At 47.6% G+C, this 22,716-nt stretch overlaps 1 protein-coding gene across 1 annotated transcript in view; it reads right to left on the minus strand.

Moving 5' to 3' along the window:
• LOC106594058 (puratrophin-1) overlaps positions 1 to 22,716 on the minus strand; it is a 188,906-nt gene that overhangs the window by 154,023 nt on the left and 12,167 nt on the right. The window contains exon 5 of the mRNA XM_045689763.1: positions 7,450 to 7,536. Coding sequence (XP_045545719.1) covers positions 7,450 to 7,536 — 87 coding nt within the window. The remainder of the gene's footprint in view (positions 1 to 7,449; positions 7,537 to 22,716) is intronic.

Below are 22,716 nucleotides of genomic sequence, written 5' to 3' on the forward strand. Positions count from 1 at the left end.
CAGCATTTCACTGTAAAGGTCTACACCTGTTGTATTCAGCATTTCACTGTGAGGTCTACTACACCTGTTGTATTCAGCATTTCACTGTGAGGTCTACACCTGTTGTATTCAGCATTTCACTGTAAGGTCTACTACACCTGTTGTATTCAGCATTTCACTGTAAGGTCTACTACACCTGTTGTATTCAGCATTTCACTGTAAGGTCTACTACACCTGTTGTATTCAGCATTTCACTGTAAGGTCTACTACACCTGTTGTATTCAGCATTTCACTGTGAGGTCTACTACACCTGTTGTATTCAGCATTTCACTGTGAGGTCTACTACACCTGTTGTATTCAGCATTTCACTGTGAGGTCTACACCTGTTGTATTCAGCATTTCACTGTGAGGTCTACACCTGTTGTATTCAGCATTTCACTGTATGGTCTACTACACCTGTTGTATTCAGCATTTCACTGTGAGGTCTACTACACCTGTTGTATTCAGCATTTCACTGTGAGGTCTACTACACCTGTTGTAGTCGGCGCATGTGACAAATAACATTTGATTTGATTTTATTTGAATTCCGGCTCAGTACGAGAGGTGGGGGGGATGCGTTTGTCATATCCTGTCCTTCAGGGCCACATCCTGGTGCCACCTCGTCCTCGTCCCCGTCCAATCACAACACACACACACACCACAGCTCTCCTTCAGGGCCACATCCTGGTGCCACCTCGTCCTCGTCTCCGTCCAATCACAACACACACACACACCACAGCTCTCCTTCAGGGCCACATCCTGGTGCCACCTCGTCCTCGTCCCCATCCAATCACAACACACACACACACCACAGCTCTCCTTCAGGGCCACATCCTGGTGCCACCTCGTCCTCGTCCCCGTCCAATCACAACACACACACACACCACAGCTCTCCTTCAGGGCCACATCCTGGTGCCACCTCGTCCTCGTCTCCGTCCAATCACAACACACACACACACCACAGCTCTCCTTCAGGGCCACATCCTGGTGCCACCTCGTCCTCGTCTCCGTCCAATCACAACACACACACACACCACAGCTCTCCTTCAGGGCCACATCCTGGTGCCACCTCGTCCTCGTCCCCGTCCAATCACAACACACACACACACCACAGCTCTCCTTCAGGGCCACATCCTGGTGCCACCTCGTCCTCGTCCCCATCCAATCACAACACACACACACACACACCACAGCTCTCCTTCAGGGCCACATCCTGGTGCCACCTCGTCCTCGTCTCCGTCCAATCACAACACACACACACACTACAGCTCTCCAAAATACTACATTCCTCACACACACATTCCACTGCAGTGTGGAGCCATGGCTTGGTTTGAGAACGGAAATAAAACTGGACTTTACAAAGAGACAGTCTTCTGAGAGATATGAGGGACGCCTTGAGAAATCAAGGACGTTACAGAGTATTACTGTGAGGGACGCCTTGAGAAATCACGGACGTTACAGAGTATTACTGTGAGGAACGCCTTGAGAAATCACGGACGTTACAGAGTATTACTGTGAGGGACGCCTTGAGAAATCACGGACGTTACCACACAGAGTATTACTGTGAGGGACGCCTTGAGAAATCACGGACGTTACCACACAGAGTATTACTGTGAGGGACGCCTTGAGAAACCATGGACGTTTCCACACAGAGTATTACTGTGAGGGACGCCTTGAGAAATCACGGACGTTACCACACAGAGTATTACTGTGAGGGACGCCTTGAGAAATCACGGACGTTACAGAGTATTACTGTGAGGGACGCCTTGAGAAACCACGGACGTTACAGAGTATTACTGTGAGGGACGCCTTGAGAAACCACGGACGTTACAGAGTATTACTGTGAGGGACGCCTTGAGAAATCACGGACGTTACAGAGTATTACTGTGAGGAACGCCTTGAGAAATCACGGACGTTACAGAGTATTACTGTGAGGGACGCCTTGAGAAATCACGGACGTTACAGAGTATTACTGTGAGGAACGCCTTGAGAAATCACGGACGTTACAGAGTATTACTGTGAGGGACGCCTTGAGAAATCACGGACGTTACCACACAGAGTATTACTGTGAGGGACGCCTTGAGAAATCACGGACGTTACCACACAGAGTATTACTGTGAGGGACGCCTTGAGAAACCATGGACGTTTCCACACAGAGTATTACTGTGAGGGACGCCTTGAGAAATCACGGACGTTACCACACAGAGTATTACTGTGAGGGACGCCTTGAGAAGTCACGGACGTTACAGAGTATTACTGTGAGGGACGCCTTGAGAAACCACGGACGTTACAGAGTATTACTGTGAGGGACGCCTTGAGAAACCACGGACGTTACAGAGTATTACTGTGAGGGACGCCTTGAGAAATCACGGACGTTACAGAGTATTACTGTGAGGGACGCCTTGAGAAACCATGGACGTTTCCACACAGAGTATTACTGTGAGGGACGCCTTGAGAAATCACGGACGTTACCACACAGAGTATTACTGTGAGGGACGCCTTGAGAAACCATGGACGTTACAGAGTATTACTGTGAGGGACGCCTTGAGAAACCACGGACGTTACAGAGTATTACTGTGAGGGACGCTTTGAGAAATCACGGACGTTACAGAGTATTACTGTGAGGGACGCCTTGAGAAACCATGGACGTTACCACACAGAGTATTACAGAGTAATACTCTGTGTTCACTAGGTCTATACAGGAACACAGTCCTACCCTCACAGTAATACTCTGTGTGGTAACGTCCATGGTTTCTCTAGGCGTCCCTCACAGTAATATTCTGTGTTCACTAGGTCTATACAGGAACACAGTCCTACCCTCACAGTAATACTCTGTGTTCACCAGGTCTGTACAGGAACACAGTCCTACCCTCACAGTAATACTCTGTGTTCACCAGGTCTGTACAGGAACACAGTCCTACCCTCACAGTAATACTTCAGTGTAAATTAACTGGTAAAGCCCAAGAGGTTTTGTCAGCGCTACCTCTTGAAGACAGTTTGAATTATGAAGTGGTCAAAGCTACTGTTCTTCGCGCCTATGAGCTTGTTCCTGAGGCATACCGACAGAGATTTAGGTGAGGGACACACAGTGAGAGGACCAATGAAAGTCCTTATTAAAGAACAGTTTTTGTCCCAAGAGTTGTGTACGGGAGATGAGAACGTGTTGGACTACGTTAGTCGCTTTCGTGAGCGCCTACACCAAGCCTGTGCTCTCGCAAAGGAAGCTCTGTCTTCCTCAGAGAGGAGAATGAAAAGACACGATGATAAACAGGCTGTTTCTCGTCCACTACAGCCAGGTGACCAAGTACTGGTGTTATTGCCTGTTCCATGATCTTCACTGTCAGCTCGTTTCTCTGGCCCTTATTTCATTGAAAAGAAATGAAGTGAAACTGATTATGTGCTTCAAACTCCTGATAGAAAACGCCGATCTCGTGTGTGTGCCACATTAACATGTTGAAAGCATACCACACCCGACCCATCACCCAGGTAGATAGTTCAGAAACAGCGGAAGGTACTGTCTCCTCTGCTATGATAGTGGACTGTCATATTAATGATGTTGATGGAGATGGATTAGAGTTTCGCAATACTCAGCAGCAGTGTGTGAGATTGCCCAACTCAGAAATGCTGATGTCTCTCCAGTCAGATCTGGTTCATTTAACGGACGGACAGGCCGACGATATCGTGAGGCTAAAACACAGTTTTCCATGTCTCTTTATTGACGTTCCTACTCGCACGAACGTGTTGGAACATGACATTAATGTTGGAAATGCTGCCCCTATCAAGCAACACCCATATCGTGTCAACGCTTCTAAGAGGAAGATAATGAGGGATGAGGTGAGATATTTGTTGGAGAACGACCTGGCTACGCCAAGTTCAAGCCCTTGGAGTTCTCCTTTTGCATTCTGGTTCCTAAACCTGACGGTACGTCCAGGTTATGTACGGATTATCGAAAGGTAAATTCTGTCACAGTGCCAGATTCGTTCCCGTTACCCAGACTGGACGACTGTATCGACACTGTTGGTGCTGCTACTTATGTAACCAAGTTGGACCTCTTAAAAGGTTACTGGCAGGTTCCGTTAACCTCACGTGCTTCTGAGATTTCTGCTTTTGTGACCCCAGACAACTTCCTACAATACTCTGTCATGGCTTTTGGGATGCGGAATACACCAGCCACTTTCCAACGACTGGTTAACTCCGTATTAGCTGGCGTTCCCCATTGTAGTGCCTACCTAGATGAGCTAGTGATTTATTCGTCTGAGTAGTCAGATCATGTTAACTCTCTAAGGGAAGTATGTGAACGTTTGGCAGCTGCTTCTTTAACCCTGAACTTGACAAAGTGCAAGTTTGGGAAGGCTACTGTTACCTATCTCGGCAAAGATGTCGGCCATGGACAGGTGCGCCCTGTTGATGCCAAGGTCTTGGCTATCGCTGCATTCCCCGCACCTACCACCAGACGAGAGCTACGCCGCTTTTTAGGAATGGTTGGCTACTACCGTAGTTTCTGTAAAAACTTCTCTGCGGTAGTTGCTCCCTTGACCGATTTGCTCAGTCCGGCTAGATCATTTTGAGTGGTCCCCGGATTGTAAAGGTATCTTTTGATACTGCTAAAGCACTCTTATGTAATACCCCTATACTCGCTGCTGCGGATTTTGAACAACCGTTTAAACTTGAGGTAGATGCTAGTGCCAGAAGTACTGGTGCTGTTTTACTGCAGCAGGACAAGAGTGGACCGGATCATCCTGTACGTTATTTTTCACGTAAATTTAACACATGTCAGGCTAACTATTAGGCCATACTTGGCCATGATTACAGACACCTGTGTGTCTTCTGACACTATATAAATGAGTCATCTCACAGTGTTTGTGATGATACCCTGATGAAGACAGCTTTGCTGTCGAAAACGTTGGTTATTAGGATATTACATTTTGGCATCTGAGCTCTTAGAGTGTGCGGCTTTCCCTTATTTTCAGGCTAACTAAATCAAATCAAATGTATTTATATAGCCCTTCTTACATCAGCTGATATCTCAAAGTGCTGTACAGAAACCCAGCCTAAAACCCCAAACAGCAAGCAATGCAGGTGTAGAAGTACGGTGGCTAGGAAAAACTCCCTAGAAAGGCCAGAACCTAGGAAGAAACCTAGAGAGGAACCAGGCTATGAGGGATGGCCAGTCCTCTTCTGGCTGTGCCGGGTGGAGATTATAACAGCACATGGCCTAGATGTTCAAATGTTCATAAATGACCAGCATTGTCTACTAATAATAATCATAGTAGTTGTCGAGGGTGCAACAAGTAACACAAGAGTAAGTGTCAGTTGGCTTTTTCATAGCCGATCTTTGAGAACTATGCAACCATCGAGCAAGAAGCTCTAGCTTTGTTGTTAGCTCTGCGATACTTTGAACCTGTATATCGGCTCTAGTGCCCTACCAGTGATCGTATATAAGGACCATAACCCCTTAGTGTTTCTCCACCGGATGTACAACCAGAACCAGAGCCTTATGCGTTGAGCGCTTATTGTGCAGAATTATAATTTGGGAGATTCGCCACAAAAAGGGTTCTGATAATGTGTTAGCAGATGCTTTGTCTCGTGTGTAAAAATGATTTTTGTATGTTTCGTAAGGTTGACTTTGTTTGATCTTGTGGGTATACATTGTAAATACTTGGGTCGTAATCCCCCCCTGGGGTGGCTCTTTTAAGGGTGGGAGTGTTTCGGATACAGGTATCCTGTGTGTGTATTTCTTTTCTCACCTTCTTCCCTCCTCACAGGTGACAATCATAATTCCCCAATCAGAAGACACCTGCTCCTTTTCTCTTACCCAATCACATCCCTTTCCCTTGGTTTAAACACCTAGTCAGTTGTTTTCTCTGGAGCTCAATCTCTCTGTTACTTAATCTCTCTGAATCTCTCCCTTTGGAGATCTCTCTTGTGTTTCTCCAGGTGTAGAACCAGGTCTCTGTGTTACCTGTACGGCTGAGGGTTTCTCCATGTGTAGAACCAGGTCTCTGTGTTACCTGTACGGCTGAGGGTTTCTCCATGTGTAGAACCAGGTCTCTGTGTTACCTGTACGGCTGAGGGTTTCTCCATGTGTAGAACCAGGTCTCTGTGTTACCTGTACGGCTGAGGGTTTCTCCAGACGTAGAACCAGGTCTCTGTGTTACCTGTACGGCTGAGGGTTTCTCCAGGCGTAGAACTAGGTCTCTGTGTTACCTGTACGGCTGAGGGTTTCTCCAGGCGTAGAACCAGGTCTCTGCGTTACCTGTATGGCTGAGGGTTTCTCCATGTGTAGAACCAGGTCTCTGTGTTACCTGTACGGCTGAGGGTTTCTCCAGGTGTAGAACCAGGTCTCTGTGTTACCTGTACGGCTGAGGGTTTCTCCAGACGTAGAACCAGGTCTCTGTGTTACCTGTACGGCTGAGGGTTTTTCCAGGCGTAGAACCAGGTCTCTGTGTTACCTGTACGGCTGAGGGTTTTTCCAGGCGTAGAACCAGGTCTCTGTGTTACCTGTACGGCTGAGGGTTTTTCCAGGTGTAGAACCAGGTCTCTGTGTTACCTGTACGGCTGAGGGTTTTTCCAGGCGTAGAACCAGGTCTCTGTGTTACCTGTACGGCTGAGGGTTTCTCCAGACGTAGAACCAGGTCTCTGTGTTACCTGTACGGCTGAGGGTTTCTCCATGTGTAGAACCAGGTCTCTGTGTTACCTGTACGGCTGAGGGTTTCTCCAGACGTAGAACCAGGTCTCTGTGTTACCTGTACGGCTGAGGGTTTCTCCAGGCGTAGAACCAGGTCTCTGTGTTACCTGTACGGCTGAGGGTTTCTCCAGGCGTAGAACCAGGTCTCTGTGTTACCTGTACGGCTGAGGGTTTCTCCAGACGTAGAACCAGGTCTCTGTGTTACCTGTACGGCTGAGGGTTTCTCCAGGCGTAGAACCAGGTCTCTGTGTTACCTGTACGGCTGAGGGTTTTTCCAGGCGTAGAACCAGGTCTCTGTGTTACCTGTACGGCTGAGGGTTTTTCCAGGCGTAGAACCAGGTCTCTGTGTTACCTGTACGGCTGAGGGTTTTCCAGGTGTAGAACCAGGTCTCTGTGTTACCTGTACGGCTGAGGGTTTTTCCAGGCGTAGAACCAGGTCTCTGTGTTACCTGTACGGCTGAGGGTTTCTCCAGGCGTAGAACCAGGTCTCTGTGTTACCTGTACGGCTGAGGGTTTCTCCATGTGTAGAACCAGGTCTCTGTGTTACCTGTACGGCTGAGGGTTTCTCCAGACGTAGAACCAGGTCTCTGTGTTACCTGTACGGCTGAGGGTTTCTCCAGGCGTAGAACCAGGTCTCTGTGTTACCTGTACGGCTGAGGGTTTCTCCAGGCGTAGAACCAGGTCTCTGTGTTACCTGTACGGCTGAGGGTTTCTCCAGACGTAGAACCAGGTCTCTGTGTTACCTGTACGGCTGAGGGTTTCTCCCGGCGTAGAACCAGGTCTCTGTCAGCCAGTAACAGGACAGTGTAGATACAGCCGGGCATAGCATCCTGTCAGGGAGAGAGAGAGACAGAGAACAAGAGAGAGAGATCAGTAGAATAAAAGACAAGCAGGTGAAGCTGTCTGAACAAGAGACAACATGGGTAGGAGTTGGCAGATGAAGCTGTCTAAACAAGAGACAACATGGGTAGGAGTTGGCAGATGAAACTGTCTGAACAAGAGACAACATGGGTAGGAGTTGGCAGGTGAAGCTGTCTAAGCAAGAGACAACATGGGTAGGAGTTGGCAGATGAAACTGTCTAAACAAGAGACAACATGGGTAGGAGTTGGCAGATGAAGCTGTCTGAACAAGAGACAACATGGGTAGGAGTTGGCAGATGAAGGTTTTGACAGCCTTAAATGGTTGCTCAGACAAACATATGAAAGGATGATTTAAAGCAGGATAGCAGCCAGTGATATGTGGCACAGTATCCAGTTTAACACCTCCAGTCTCCAGTCTCCAGTTTAACACCTCCAGTCTCCAGTCTCCAGTTTAACACCTCCAGTCTCCAGTCTCCAGTTTAACACCTCCAGTCTCCAGTTTAAGACCTACAGTCTCCAGTCTCCAGTTTAACACCTACAGTCTCCAGTTTAACACCTCCAGTCTCCAGTTTAACACCTCCAGTCTCCAGTTGAACACCTCCAGTCTCCAGTCTCCAGTTGAACACCTCCAGTCTCCAGTTTAACACCTCCAATCTCCAGTCTCCAGTTTAATACCTCCAGTCTCCAGTTTAACACCTACAGTCTCCAGTTTAACACCTACAGTCTCCAGTTTAACACCTCCAGCCTCCAGTCTCCAGTTTAACACCTACAGTCTCCAGTTTAACACCTACAGTATCCAGTTTAACACCTACAGTATCCAGTTTAACACCTACAGTCTGCTGTTTAACACCTCCAGTCTCCAGTCTCCAGTTTAACACCTACAGTCTCCAGTTGAACACCTCCAGTCTCCAGTTGAACGTCTCCAGTTTAACGTCTCCAGTCTCCAGTTTAACGTCTCCAGTCTCCAGTTTAACGTCTCCAGTCTCCAGTTTAACGTCTCCAGTCTCCAGTTTAACGTCTCCAGTCTCCAGTTTAACGTCTCCAGTCTCCAGTTTAACACCTACAGTCTCCTGTTTAACACCTCCAGTCTCCAGTTTAACGTCTCCAGTCTCCAGTTTAACGTCTCCAGTCTCCAGTTTAACGTCTCCAGTCTCCAGTTTAACGTCTCCAGTCTCCAGTTTAACACCTACAGTCTCCTGTTTAACACCTCCAGTCTCCAGTTTAACGTCTCCAGTCTCCAGTTTAACGTCTCCAGTCTCCAGTTTAACGTCTCCAGTCTCCAGTTTAACGTCTCCAGTCTCCAGTTTAACACCTCCAGTCTCCAGTTTAACGTCTCCAGTCTCCAGTTTAACACCTACAGTCTCCAGTTTAACGTCTCCAGTCTCCAGTTTAACGTCTCCAGTCTCCAGTTTAACGTCTCCAGTCTCCAGTTTAACGTCTCCAGTCTCCAGTTTAACGTCTCCAGTCTCCAGTTTAACGTCTCCAGTCTCCAGTTTAACGTCTCCTGTCTCCAGTTTAACACCTACAGTCTCCAGTTTAACACCTCCAGTTTCCAGTCTCCAGTTTAACACCTCCAGTCTCCAGTTTAACACCTACAGTCTCCAGTCTCCAGTTTAACACCTCCAGTCTCCAGTCTCCAGTTTAACACCTCCAGTCTCCAGTTTAATACCTCCAGTCTCCAGTTTAACACCTCCAGTCTCCAGTTTAACACCTACAGTCTCCAGACACTGGTTGATTTTCAACAACTTGCATGATGTACAAACCGCTAAGGGCCAGATATCCCGCTAGTTCTGATTAATGGTTGAACACACCGCTAAGGGCCAGATATCCCTCTAGTTCTGATTAATGGTTGAACACACCGCTAAGGGCCAGATATCCCTCTAGTTCTGATTAATGGTTGAACACACCGCTAAGGGCCAGATATCCCTCTAGTTCTGATTAATGGTTGAACACACCGCTAAGGGCCAGATATCCCTCTAGTTCTGATTAATGGTTGAACACACCGACTGAGTGACGGACTTGTTTTAAACCCTATTCCCTTAACAAGACATGTGAAGTGAGACAAGTGCACACTATAAAAAGTAGGGTGCAAAAACTAATTTTCAGTGCCCTTATCTAAAAAAAGGCTTGTTCCTTCATGCATGAAAAGAATATTCTGAAAAACCATTTTACTGTGTATTCACTGTGCTTGTGTCTTGAAGGTTTTGTCCATTCTGTTGTCAGTAAATTAATGGGTATTACTAACATGTTTCCTATTCTGGTCTTCCTCCCATCTGGAAGGCGCTAACACACACACACACACGCACGCACACACGCATACACACATACACACACACACACACACACAAACACACTCTAATCCTTAGGACAGGGTCATGAATAGAATCCGTAACCTTGATAAACTAACTGTTTGTTCTGAGCAAACATCACCTCAGCAGAATCAAACTCCTACACACCCAGACTAACATTAACACCCTCCACCCTCTAATGCAGAACGCTACATTAACCCCCTCTACCCACAATGCAGAACGCTACATTAACCCCCTCTACCCCCTAATGCAGAACACTACATTAACCCCCTCTACCCCTTAATGCAGAACGCTACATTAACCCCCTCTACCCCCCTACCCCGTAATGCAGAACGCTACATTAACACCCTCTATCCCCCTACCCCCTAATGCAGAACGCTACATTAACCCCCTCTACCCCTACCCCTAATGCAGAACACTACATTAACCCCCTCTACCCCCCTACCCCTAATGCAGAACGCTACATTAACCCCCTCTACCCCCCTACCCCTAATGCAGAACACTACATTAACCCCCTCTACCCCCCTCCACCCCCTAATGCAGAACGCTACATTAACCCCCTCTACCCCCTAATGCAGAACACTACATTAACCCCTCTACCCCTCCACCCCCTAATGCAGAACACTACATTAACCTCCTCTACCCCTTAATGCAGAACGCTACATTAACCCCCTCTACCCCCTAATGCAAACTCTACATTAACCCCCTCTACCCCCCCTACCCCTAATGCAGAACACTACATTAACCCCCTCTACCCCTTAATGCAGAACACTACATTAACCCCCTCAACCCCCCTAATGCAGAACGCTACATTAACCCCCTTCACCCACTCTACCCCCTAATGCAGAACGCTACATTAACCCCCTCTACCCCTAATGCAGAACGCTACATTAACCCCTCTACCCTCTCTACCCCTAATGCAGAACGCTACATTAACCCCCTCTACCCCCTAATGCAGAACGCTACATTAACCTCCTCTACCCCTTAATGCAGAACGCTACATGAACCCCCTCTACCCCTAATGCAAACTCTACATTAACCCCCTCTACCCCTAATGCAGAACACTACATTAACCCCCTTTACCCCTTAATGCAGAACGCTACATTAACCCCTCTACCCCTAATGCAGAACGCTACATTAACCCCCTCTACCCCCTCCACCCTCTAATGCAGAACGCTACATTAACCCCCTCTACCCTCAATGCAGAACGCTACATTAACCCCCTCTACCCCCTCCACCCTCTAATGCAGAACGCTATATTAACCCCCTCTACCCTCAATGCAGAACGCTACATTAACCCCCTCTACCCCTTAATGCAGAACACTACATTAACCCCCTCTACCCCTTAATGCAGAACGCTACATTAACCCCCTCTACCCCCTCTACCCCTAATGCAGAACGCTACATTAACCCCCTCTACCCCCTTAATGCAGAACACTACATTAACCCCCTCTACCCCCTAATGCAGAACGCTACATTAACCCCCTCTACCCCCTCTACCCCCTTAATGCAGAACACTACATTAACCCCCTCTACCCCCTCTACCCCCTTAATGCAGAACACTACATTAACCCCCTCTACCCCCTAATGCAGAACACTACATTAACCCCCTCTACCCCCTTAATGCAGAACGCTACATTAATCCCCTCTACCCCCTTAATGCAGAACGCTACATTAACCCCCTCTACCCCCCTACCCCTAATGCAGAACGCTACATTAACCCCCTCTACCCCCTACCCCCTAATGCAGAACACTACATTAACCCCCTCTACCCCCCTACCCTCTAATGCAGAACGCTACATTAACCCCCTCTACCCCCCTACCCCTAATGCAGAACACTACATTAACCCCCTCTACCCCCCTACCCCCTAATGCAGAACACTACATTAACCCCCTCTACCCCCCCCCACCCCCTAATGCAGAACGCTACATTATCCCCCTCTACCCCCTAATGCAGAACACTACATTAACCCCTCTACCCCTAATGCAGAACACTACATTAACCCCCTCTACCCCCTCCACCCCCTAATGCAGAACACTACATTAACCTCCTCTACCCCTTAATGCCGAACGCTACATTAACCCCCTCTACCCCTAATGCAAACTTTACATTAACCCCTCTACCCCCCTACCCCTAATGCAGAACACTACATTAACCCCCTCTACCCCTTAATGCAGAACGCTACATTAACCCCTCAACCCCCCTAATGCAGAACGCTACATTAACCCCCTTCACCCACTCTACCCCTAATGCAGAACGCTACATTAACCCCCTCTACCCCTAATGCAGAACGCTACATTAACCCCCTCTACCCCTTAATGCAGAACGCTACATTAACCCCCTCTACCCTCTCTACCCCCTAATGCAGAACGCTACATTAACCCCCTCTACCCCTAATGCAGAACGCTACATTAACCTCCTCTACCCCTTAATGCAGAACGCTACATGAACCCCCTCTACCCCTAATGCAAACTCTACATTAACCCCTCTACCCCCTAATGCAGAACACTACATTAACCCCCTTTACCCCTTAATGCAGAACGCTACATTAACCCCCTCTACCCCTAATGCAGAACGCTACATTAACCCCCTCTACCCCCTCCACCCTCTAATGCAGAACGCTACATTAACCCCCTCTACCCTCAATGCAGAACGCTACATTAACCCCCTCTACCCCCTCCACCCTCTAATGCAGAACGCTACATTAACCCCCTCTACCCTCAATGCAGAACGCTACATTAACCCCCTCTACCCCCTAATGCAGAACACTACATTAACCCCCTCTACCCCTTAATGCAGAACGCTACATTAACCCCCTCTACCCCTCTACCCCTAATGCAGAACGCTACATTAACCCCCTCTACCCCCTTAATGCAGAACACTACATTAACCCCCTCTACCCCTAATGCAGAACGCTACATTAACCCCCTCTACCCCTCTACCCCCTTAATGCAGAACACTACATTAACCCCCTCTACCCCCTCTACCCCTTAATGCAGAACACTACATTAACCCCCTCTACCCCTAATGCAGAACACTACATTAACCCCCTCTACCCCCTTAATGCAGAACGCTACATTAACCCCCTCTACCCCCTTAATGCAGAATGCTACATTAACCCCCTCTACCCCCCTACCCCCTAATGCAGAACGCTACATTACCCCCTCTACCCCCTACCCCCTAATGCAGAACACTACATTAACCCCTCTACCCCCTACCCCCTAATGCAGAACGCTACATTAACCCCTCTACCCCCCTACCCCTAATGCAGAACACTACATTAACCCCCTCTACCCCCCTACCCCCTAATGCAGAACACTACATTAACCCCCTCTACCCCCTCCACCCCCCTAATGCAGAACGCTACATTATCCCCCTCTACCACCTAATGCAGAACACTACATTAACCCCCTCTACCCACTCCACCCCCTAATGCAGAACACTACATTAACCCCCTCTACCCCTTGATGCAGAACGCTACATTAACCCCCTCTACCCCCTAATGCAGAACTCTAAATTAACCCCTCCACCCCCTCTACCCCTAATACAGAACACTACATTAACCCCCTCTACCCCTTAATGCAGTAGACTACATTAACCCCCTCTACCCCCCTACCCCTAATGCAGAACACTACATTAACCCCCTCTACCCCCTAATGCAGAACGCTACATTAACCCCCTCAACCCCCCTAATGCAGAACGCTACATTAACCCCCTTCACCCACTCTACCCCCTAATGCAGAACACTACATTAACCCCTCTACCCCTAATGCAGAACGCTACATTAACCCCCTCTACCCCTTAATGCAGAACGCTACATTAACCCCCTCTACCCTCTCTACCCCTAATGCAGAACGCTACATTAACCCCTCTACCCCCTAATGCAGAATGCTACATTAACCCCCTCAACCCCCTAATGCAGAACGCTACATTAACCACCTCTACCCCTTAATGCAGAACGCTACATTAACCCCCTCTACCCCCTAATGCAGAACGCTACATTAACCCCCTCTACCCCTCTACCCCTTAATGCAGAACACTACATTAACCCCCTCTACCCCCTAATGCAGAACACTACATTAACCCCCTCTACCCCTCTACCCCTTAATGCAGAAAGCTACATTAACCCCCTCCACCCCCTCTACCCCCTAATGCAGAACACTACATTAACCCCTCTACCCCTAATGCAGAACTCTACATTAACCCCCTCTACCCCCTCTACCCCCTTAATGCAGAACACTACATTAACCCCTCTACCCCCTCTACCCCTTAATGCAGAACACTACATTAACCCCCTCTACCCCCTTAATGCAGAACGCTACATTAACCCCTCTACCCCCCTACCCCTTAATGCAGAACGCTACTTTAACCCCTCTACCCCCCTACCCCTAATGCAGAATGCTACATTAACCCCCTCTACCCCCTACCCCTAATGCAGAACACTAAATTAACCCCCTCTACCCCCCTACCCCTAATGCAGAACGCTACATTAACCCCCTCTACCCCCTACCCCATCATGCAGAACACTACATTAACACCCCTCTACCCCCCTACCCCCTAATGCAGAACACTACATTAACCCCCTCTACCCCCCTCCACCCCTCTAATGCAGAACGCTACATTAACCCCCTCTACCCCCCTACCCCTAATGCAGAATGCTACATTAACCCCCTCTACCCCCTACCCCTAATGCAGAACACTACATTAACCCCCTCTACCCCCCTACCCCTAATGCAGAACACTACATTAACCCCCTCTACCCCCCTCCACCCCCCTAATGCAGAACGCTACATTAACCCCCTCTACCCCCCTACCCCTAATGCAGAACACTACATTAACCCCCTCTACCCCTTAATGCAGAAGACTACATTAACCCCCTCTACCCCCCTACCCCTAATGCAGAACACTACATTAACCCCCTCTACCCCTAATGCAGAACGCTACATTAACCCCCTCAACCCGCATAATGCAGAACGCTACATTAACCCCCTTCACCCCTCTACCCACTAATGCAGAACGCTACATTAACCCCCTCTACCCCTTAATGCAGAACGCTACATTAACCCCTCTACCCTCTCTACCCCCTAATGCAGAACGCTACATTAACCCCCTCTACCCCTAATGCAGAACGCTACATTAACCCCCTCAACCCCCTAATGCAGAACGCTACATTAACCCCCTCTACCCCTAATGCAGAACGCTACATTAACCCCTCTACCCCTAATGCAGAACGCTACATTAACCCCCTCTACCCTCTAATGCAGAACGCTACATTAACCCCTCTACCCCTAATGCAGAACGCTACATTAACCCCCTCTACCCCTCTACCCCTTAATGCAGAACACTACATTAACCCCTCTACCCCCTAATGCAGAACACTACATTAACCCCCTCTACCCCTCTACCCCTTAATGCAGAATGCTACATTAACCCCCTCCACCCCCTCTACCCCTAATGCAGAACACTACATTAACCCCCTAATGCAGAACGCTACATTAACCCCCTCTACCCCTCTACCCCCTTAATGCAGAACACTACATTAACCCCCTCTACCCCCTCTACCCCTTAATGCAGAACACTACATTAACCCCCTCTACCCCCTAATGCAGAACACTACATTAACCCCCTCTACCCCCTTAATGCAGAACGCTACATTAACCCCCTCTACCCCCCTACCCCTTAATGCAGAACGCTACTTTAACCCCCTCTACCCCCCTACCCCTAATGCAGAACGCTACATTAACCCCCTCTACCCTCTCTACCCCTAATGCAGAACGCTACATTAACCCCCTCTACCCCCTAATGCAGAACGCTACATTAACCCCCTCTACCCTCTCTACCCCCTAATGCAGAATGCTACATTAACCCCCTCTACCCCTAATGCAGAACGCTACATTAACCCCCTCAACCCCCTAATGCAGAACGCTACATTAACCCCCTCTACCCCTAATGCAGAACGCTACATTAACCCCCTCTACCCCTAATGCAGAACACTACATTAACCCCCTCTACCCCTTAATGCAGAACGCTACATTAACCCCCTCTACCCCCTAATGCAGAACGCTACATTAACCCCCTCTACCCCTCCACCCTCTAATGCAGAACGCTACATTAACCCCCTCTACCCCTAATGCAGAACGCTACATTAACCCCCTCTACCCCCTCTACCCCCTTAATGCAGAACACTACATTAACCCCCTCTACCCCTAATGCAGAATGCTACATTAACCCCCTCTACCCCCTCTACCCCCTTAATGCAGAACACTACATTAACCCCCTCTACCCCTCTACCCCTTAATGCAGAACGCTACATTAACCCCCTCTACCCCTAATGCAGAACGCTACATTAACCCCCTCTACCCCTAATGCAGAACACTACATTAACCCCTCTACCCCCTAATGCAGAACGCTACATTAACCCCCTCCACCCCCTCTACCCCCTTAATGCAGAACGCTACATTAACCCCCTCTACCCCCTTAATGCTGCTGGGTGATAAAGACAGACCTAGAATCAGACAAAACAGTGAACTACAGTAGCAGAGTCTGTACGTTCCCTGTATAGACATGCTTCTTTCACATGCTTTGCTTGCTGTTTGGGGTTTTAGGCTGGGTTTCTGTACAGCACTTTGAGATATCAGCTGATGTACAAAGGGCTAAATAAATAAATTTGATTTGATGTACAATGATCTTCAGGAGAAAACTGTGTGTGTGTGTGTGTGTGTGTCTGTGTGTGTTCTCATGTGACATAGGGCTCAGTAAAATATGAGTCAGATTTACTTATTTTATTTTTTATTTATTTAACCTTTATTTAAACTAGGCAAGTCAGTTAAGAACAAATTCTTATTTACAATGACGGCCAAACCTGGACGACGCTGGGCCAAATTTAAAATATACTGAACTAAAATATAGACCCAACATGGAACAATTTCAAGTTTTTATTGAGTTACAGTTCATAAAAGGAAATTAGTCCAACCTAACCGGTACCCCCTGTATATAGCCTCCACATTGACTCTGTACCGGTACCCCCTGTATATAGCCTCCACATTGACTCTGTACCATAACACCCTGAATATAGCCTCCACATTGACTCTGTACCGTAACACCCTGTATATAGCCTCCACATTGACTCTGTACCGGTACCCCCTGTATATAGCCTCCACATTGACTCTGTACCGGTACCCCCTGTATATAGCCTCCACATTGACTCTGTACCGGTACACCCTGTATATAGCCTCCACATTGACTCTGTACCGTAACACCCTGTATATAGCCTCTACATTGACTCTGTACCGTAACACCCTGTATATAGCCTCCACATTGACTCTGTACCATAACACCCTGTATATAGCCTCCACATTGACTCTGTACCGGTACACCCTGTATATAGCCTCCACATTGACTCTGTACCGTAACACCCTATATATAGCCTCTACATTGACTCTGTACCGTAACACCCTGTATATAGCCTCCACATTGACTCTGTACCGTAACACCCTGTATATAGCCTCCTTATTGACTCTGTACCGTAACACCCTGTATATAGCCTCCACATTGACTCTGTACCGTAACACCCTGTATATAACCACATTGACTCTGTACCATAACACCCTGTATATAGCCTCCACATTGACTCTGTACCGGTACCCCCTGTATATAGCCTCCACATTGTTATTTTACTGCTGCTCTTTAATTATTGGTTCTTCTTCTATTGAAATTAATTTTTTGTTTTTTGTTTTTTACTTCAGTTTATTTTAGTAAATACTTGAACACTTATTTTTCTTAAAATTGCATTGTTGGTTAAGGGCTCGTAAGTAAGCATTTCACTGTAATGTCTACACCTGTTGTATTCAGCATTTCACTGTAAGGTCTACACCTGTTGTACTCAGTGCATCTGACAAATAACATTCGATGAGATTTGAAGTCAATTGAAATAAATTCATTAGGTCCTAATCTATGGATTTCACATGAGTGGGCGGCGGTGCAGCCACGGGTGGGCCTTAGAGGGCATAGGTCCACCCACTGGGGAGCCAGGACCACTCACTGGGGAGCCAGGCCCAGCCAATCAGAATGAGTTTCCCCCACAGAGGGGCTTTACAACAGACAGAAATCCAACTTGACAGGACATCAAATCATGTCCACCAACTGACTATCAAAGCACCCATTGTGGTCAAATCAATCAGTGAACAATGCATCAAAGACAGAGACTGTGGCCGGCCCAGGATAGGCCCAGTACTGGTCTAAAGTAGTGCACTATGAAGGGAATAGGGTGCCATTTGGGACACAAACGAGGTGTCAGGCCCTTAGACCCAGTAATAACATGATGCTATCTGGAAACATTGTGTGTTGGGGAGGAGGGGGTCCGTGGGAGCTGTTCCCTGTGGGACCAGGAGGTCTGGTGAGGGGCTTCATTAGGGGACGGACCTCTGTGGCTGAGGGCGATAACCCTGCTCCTCTGTCATTGTTAGCAGTGACCTGGAATGGAAGGAAGAACATACGTGTTCTAGAACCCTCACAACATCAGACAGAGCACTCAGTTCTAGAACCCTCACAACATCAGACAGACAGAGCACTCAGGTCTAGAACCCTCACAACATCAGACAGAAAGACAGAGCACTCAGTTCTAGAACCCTCACAACATCAGACAGACAGACAGAGCACTCAGTTCTAGAACCCTCACAACATCAGACAGACAGACAGAGCACTCAGTTCTAGAACCCTCACAACATCAGACAGACAGACAGAGCACTCAGTTCTAGAACCCTCACAACATCAGACAGACAGACAGAGCACTCAGTTCTAGAACCCTCACAACATCAGACAGACAGACAGAGCACTCAGTTCTAGAACCCTCACAACATCAGACAGACAGACAGAGCACTCAGTTCTAGAACCCTCACAACATCAGACAGACAGAGCACTCAGTTCTAGAACCCTCACAACATCAGACAGACAGAGCACTCAGTTCTAGAACCCTCACAACAGACAGACAGACAGACAGAGCACTCAGTTCTAGAACCCTCACATCATCAGACAGACAGAGCACTCAGTTCTAGAACTCTCACAACATCAGACAGACAGAGCACTCAGTTCTATAACCCTCACAACATCAGACAGACAGATCACTCAGTTCTAGAACCCTCACAACATCAGACAGACAGAGCACTCAGTTCTAGAACTCTCACAACATCAGACAGACAGAGCACTCAGTTCTAGAACTCTCACAACATCAGACAGACAGAGCACTCAGTTCTAGAACCCTCACAACATCAGACAGACAGAGCAGTCAATTCTAGAACCCTCACATCCGACAGACAGAGCACTCGATTCTAGAACCCTCACAACATCAGACAGACAGAGCACTCTGTTCTAGAACCCTCACAACATCAAACAGACAGAGCACTCAGTTCTAGAACCCTCACAACATCAAACAGACAGAGCACTCAGTTCTAGAACCCTCACAACATCAGACAGACAGAGCACTCAGTTCTAGAACCCCCACAACAGACAGACACAGACCTGCCAACCCTGTACAACTTTTTAGAGTACCAGACGCTCGCAGAAAATTGGAGACTCAACTCCCGTATTTGAGTTTTCTTTCCCCCTGCACGCTCGTGAGTCTGATCGTAATTATAGAATTGTACCAAATCAAGTCTATAAAAGTTTGGAATACATTCTTTCTTGACAGCATTCCATTTACACACATGGTAAACGTTACTAACTGTCACGACTTCCGCCGAAGTTGGTTCCTCTCCTTGTTCGGGCGGCGCTCGGCGGTCGCCGGTCTTCTAGCCATCATCGATCCACTTTTCATTTTCCATTTGTTTTCCTCACACCTGGTTTCAATCCCCTCAATCACTTGTTGTGTATTTCACCCTCTGTTCCCCCCCATGTCTTTGTGTGGGATTGTTTATTGTTTCATGTATGCGCACGTTAGACTGGTTGCGCTGGGTTATGTCAACCCGTATTGTATTTCGTGTTCGTTGTGCCGTGTGTTTTTTGGTTCGCCTAAATAAAAGGCTCCGTTTGCTACCCAATATCTGCTCTCCTGCACCTGACTCCCTTACTGTCACGCCCTGACCTTAGAGAGTCTGTTTTATTCTCTATTTGGTTAGGTCAGGGTGTGACTTGGGTGGGCAAATTTATGTTTATATTTCTATGTTGGTCTGGTGTGGTTTCCAATCAGAGGCAGCTGTTTATCGTTGTCTCTGATTGGGGATCATACTTAGGCAGCCCTTTTTTCCCACCTGAGATTGTGGGATCTTGTTTTTGCATTGTGTTGTCTAGCCCTGCAGAACGGTGCGTTCGGTTTTTGTATTTTGTTGGTGTTCATCTAATAAAGTAAAATGTACTCTTACCACGCTGCACCATGGTCTCCTCATTCAAACGACACTTACAGCCATTTACGCATACCTAACACTAAGAAGATATAATTAGAAAAAACACACAAACCGCCTTTATTCTTGGGAATTTTTTTATTTTAATAAACTAATAATAACAAGTGATTTGTTTAGGTACAAAATGTACAAATGTCTTATCCCCGATAAAAAACTATATATGATATGAAGAAGAAATGTTTGAAGCAGCTGCATCAGTATGAAATAAACATGTTCTCCATGATACAAACCAAAAAGCTTTGATAGGAAACAGTAGGTGAGAACTAATCTTCTGGAGACCTTCAAATGTTCCGGAAATCATTTCCTAGACAGATTAGCCTGGTAGCTAGCAGATTTAGCCTTACAGGGCATCAGGGTCGACTTCTCTGTGGCAAACAGTTCCTCTGGTAATCACTGAAACCGTATTGGTAACGAGGGCACTCAGCAGGTCTGTACCGAGGGAAGCTCTGTCCTGGGTTTTGTTCTTGGAAACGAGACTGAATATTCGTTGGCAGTCTGCATTGCTGTAGAATATGACCAATATCCCCAGCATCACAGCAGAAAGGTGGGAGTAACGTCAATTTCAGCAACATGTAGTCTACTGCAGAAGAAAAGAAGTCTCTGACATCTGCATAGAAGGTCTGCAGATCCAGCTTCCTCTGTCGGTGTGGGGATCCAGGTTGCCTTGGCTTCCTCTGTCGGTGTGGGGATCCAGGTTGTCTTGGCTTCCTCTGTCGGTGTGGGGATCCAGGTTGCCTTGGCTTCCTCTGTCGGTGTGGGGATCCAGGCTGTCTTGGCTTCCTCTGTCGGTGTGGGGATCCAGGTTGCCTTGGCTTCTTCTGTCGGTGTGGGGATCTAGGTTGTCTTGGCTTCCTCTGTCGGTGTGGGGATCCAGCTTGCCTTGGCTTCCTCTGTCGGTGTGGGGATCCAGGTTGCCTTGGCTTCCTCTGTCGGTGCGGGTGTCCTGGCCAATGACCAGTTCCTCGTCAGGAAGCTTGTTTTGTCTCTCCAGGTAGAGTGTCGGCTTCACACCTTTCATTTTTTGTTCATGAGCACATGTGCTTCGACAAACATTACGGATCACAGCTGGTCCAGTTCAGTCCTCTGACAAGGCATTCAGAAAGCATAAATAACAGATTTATACTGATAAGTACAGAACAAATAAAACAAATATATGTTTTGTGGAATTAGAACAGTCTGTATGTTTATTCCACTACATGTACAGTGGATAATGGAGAAAATTCTCTATAACGTTTTTTTCTTAGCACATGTCCCCAAGTTTAGTCGCTATAGTAGAGGAACGCTAGTCACCTCTCAAACAGGGCCAATCACTACGGCCAGCTCACGAGTATTGGCTTTTTAGACACGGTTCCTAATCAACGCTAAAAACAAAATCATCTTGAAAACATAAAAACAAAAACAAATGATCGCATCGACACAGACAGCGAACTGGCTACACACAAAGCTTAAGTAGGATACCGCAAAGGGAATCTGATCGCTGTTCAGTAGGCTACCTCAAAGGGAATATGAACGCTGTTCAGTAGGCTATCGCAAAGGGAATCTGAACACTGTTCAGTAGGCTACCTCAAAGGGAATATGAACGATGTTCAGTAGGCTACCGCAAAGGGAATATGAACACTGTTCAGTAGGCTACCGCAAAGGGAATATGAACACTGTTCAGTAGGCTACCTCAAAGGGAATCTGATCGCTGTTAAGTAGGCTACCTCAAAGGGCATCACAACGCTGTTCAGTAGGCTACCTCAAAGGGAATCTGACCTCTGTTCAGTAGGCTACCATCTGAACACTGTTAAGTAGGCTACCTCAAAGGGCATCTCAACGCTGTTCGCTAGAAGAGTCCGGTGTTTCAGCCTATGGAAAAGGCGTATACATCATTTCAGCTTTTCAAAATTGATAAATACTCAAATCTAGTGCAAAGGCATTTCAGAAGCACAGAACCCTCACAACATCAGACAGAGCACTCAGTTCTAGAACTCTCACAACATCAGACAGAGCACTCAGTTCTAGAACCCTCACAACATCAGACAGAGCACTCAGTTCTAGAACCCTCACAACATCAGACAGACTGAGCACTCAGTTCTAGAACCCTCACAACATCAGACAGACAGACAGAGCACTCGGTTCTAGAACCCTCACAACATCAGACAGGCAGAGCACTCAGTTCTAGAACCCTCACAACATCAGACAGACAGACAGAGCACTCAGTTCTAGAACCCTCACAACATCAGACAGACAGACAGAGCACTCAGTTCTAGAACCCTCACAACATCAGACAGACAGACAGACAGACAGACAGACAGACAGACAGACAGACAGACAGACAGACAGACAGACAGACAGACAGACAGACAGACAGACATACAGACAGAGCACTCAGCTCTAGAACCCTCACAACATCAGACAGAGCAGAGCATTCAGAGGTTCTAGAACCCTCACAACATCAGACAG

The sequence above is a fragment of the Salmo salar genome, chromosome ssa11, assembly GCF_905237065.1.
Source record: "Salmo salar chromosome ssa11, Ssal_v3.1, whole genome shotgun sequence".
Taxonomy (NCBI): domain Eukaryota; kingdom Metazoa; phylum Chordata; class Actinopteri; order Salmoniformes; family Salmonidae; genus Salmo; species Salmo salar.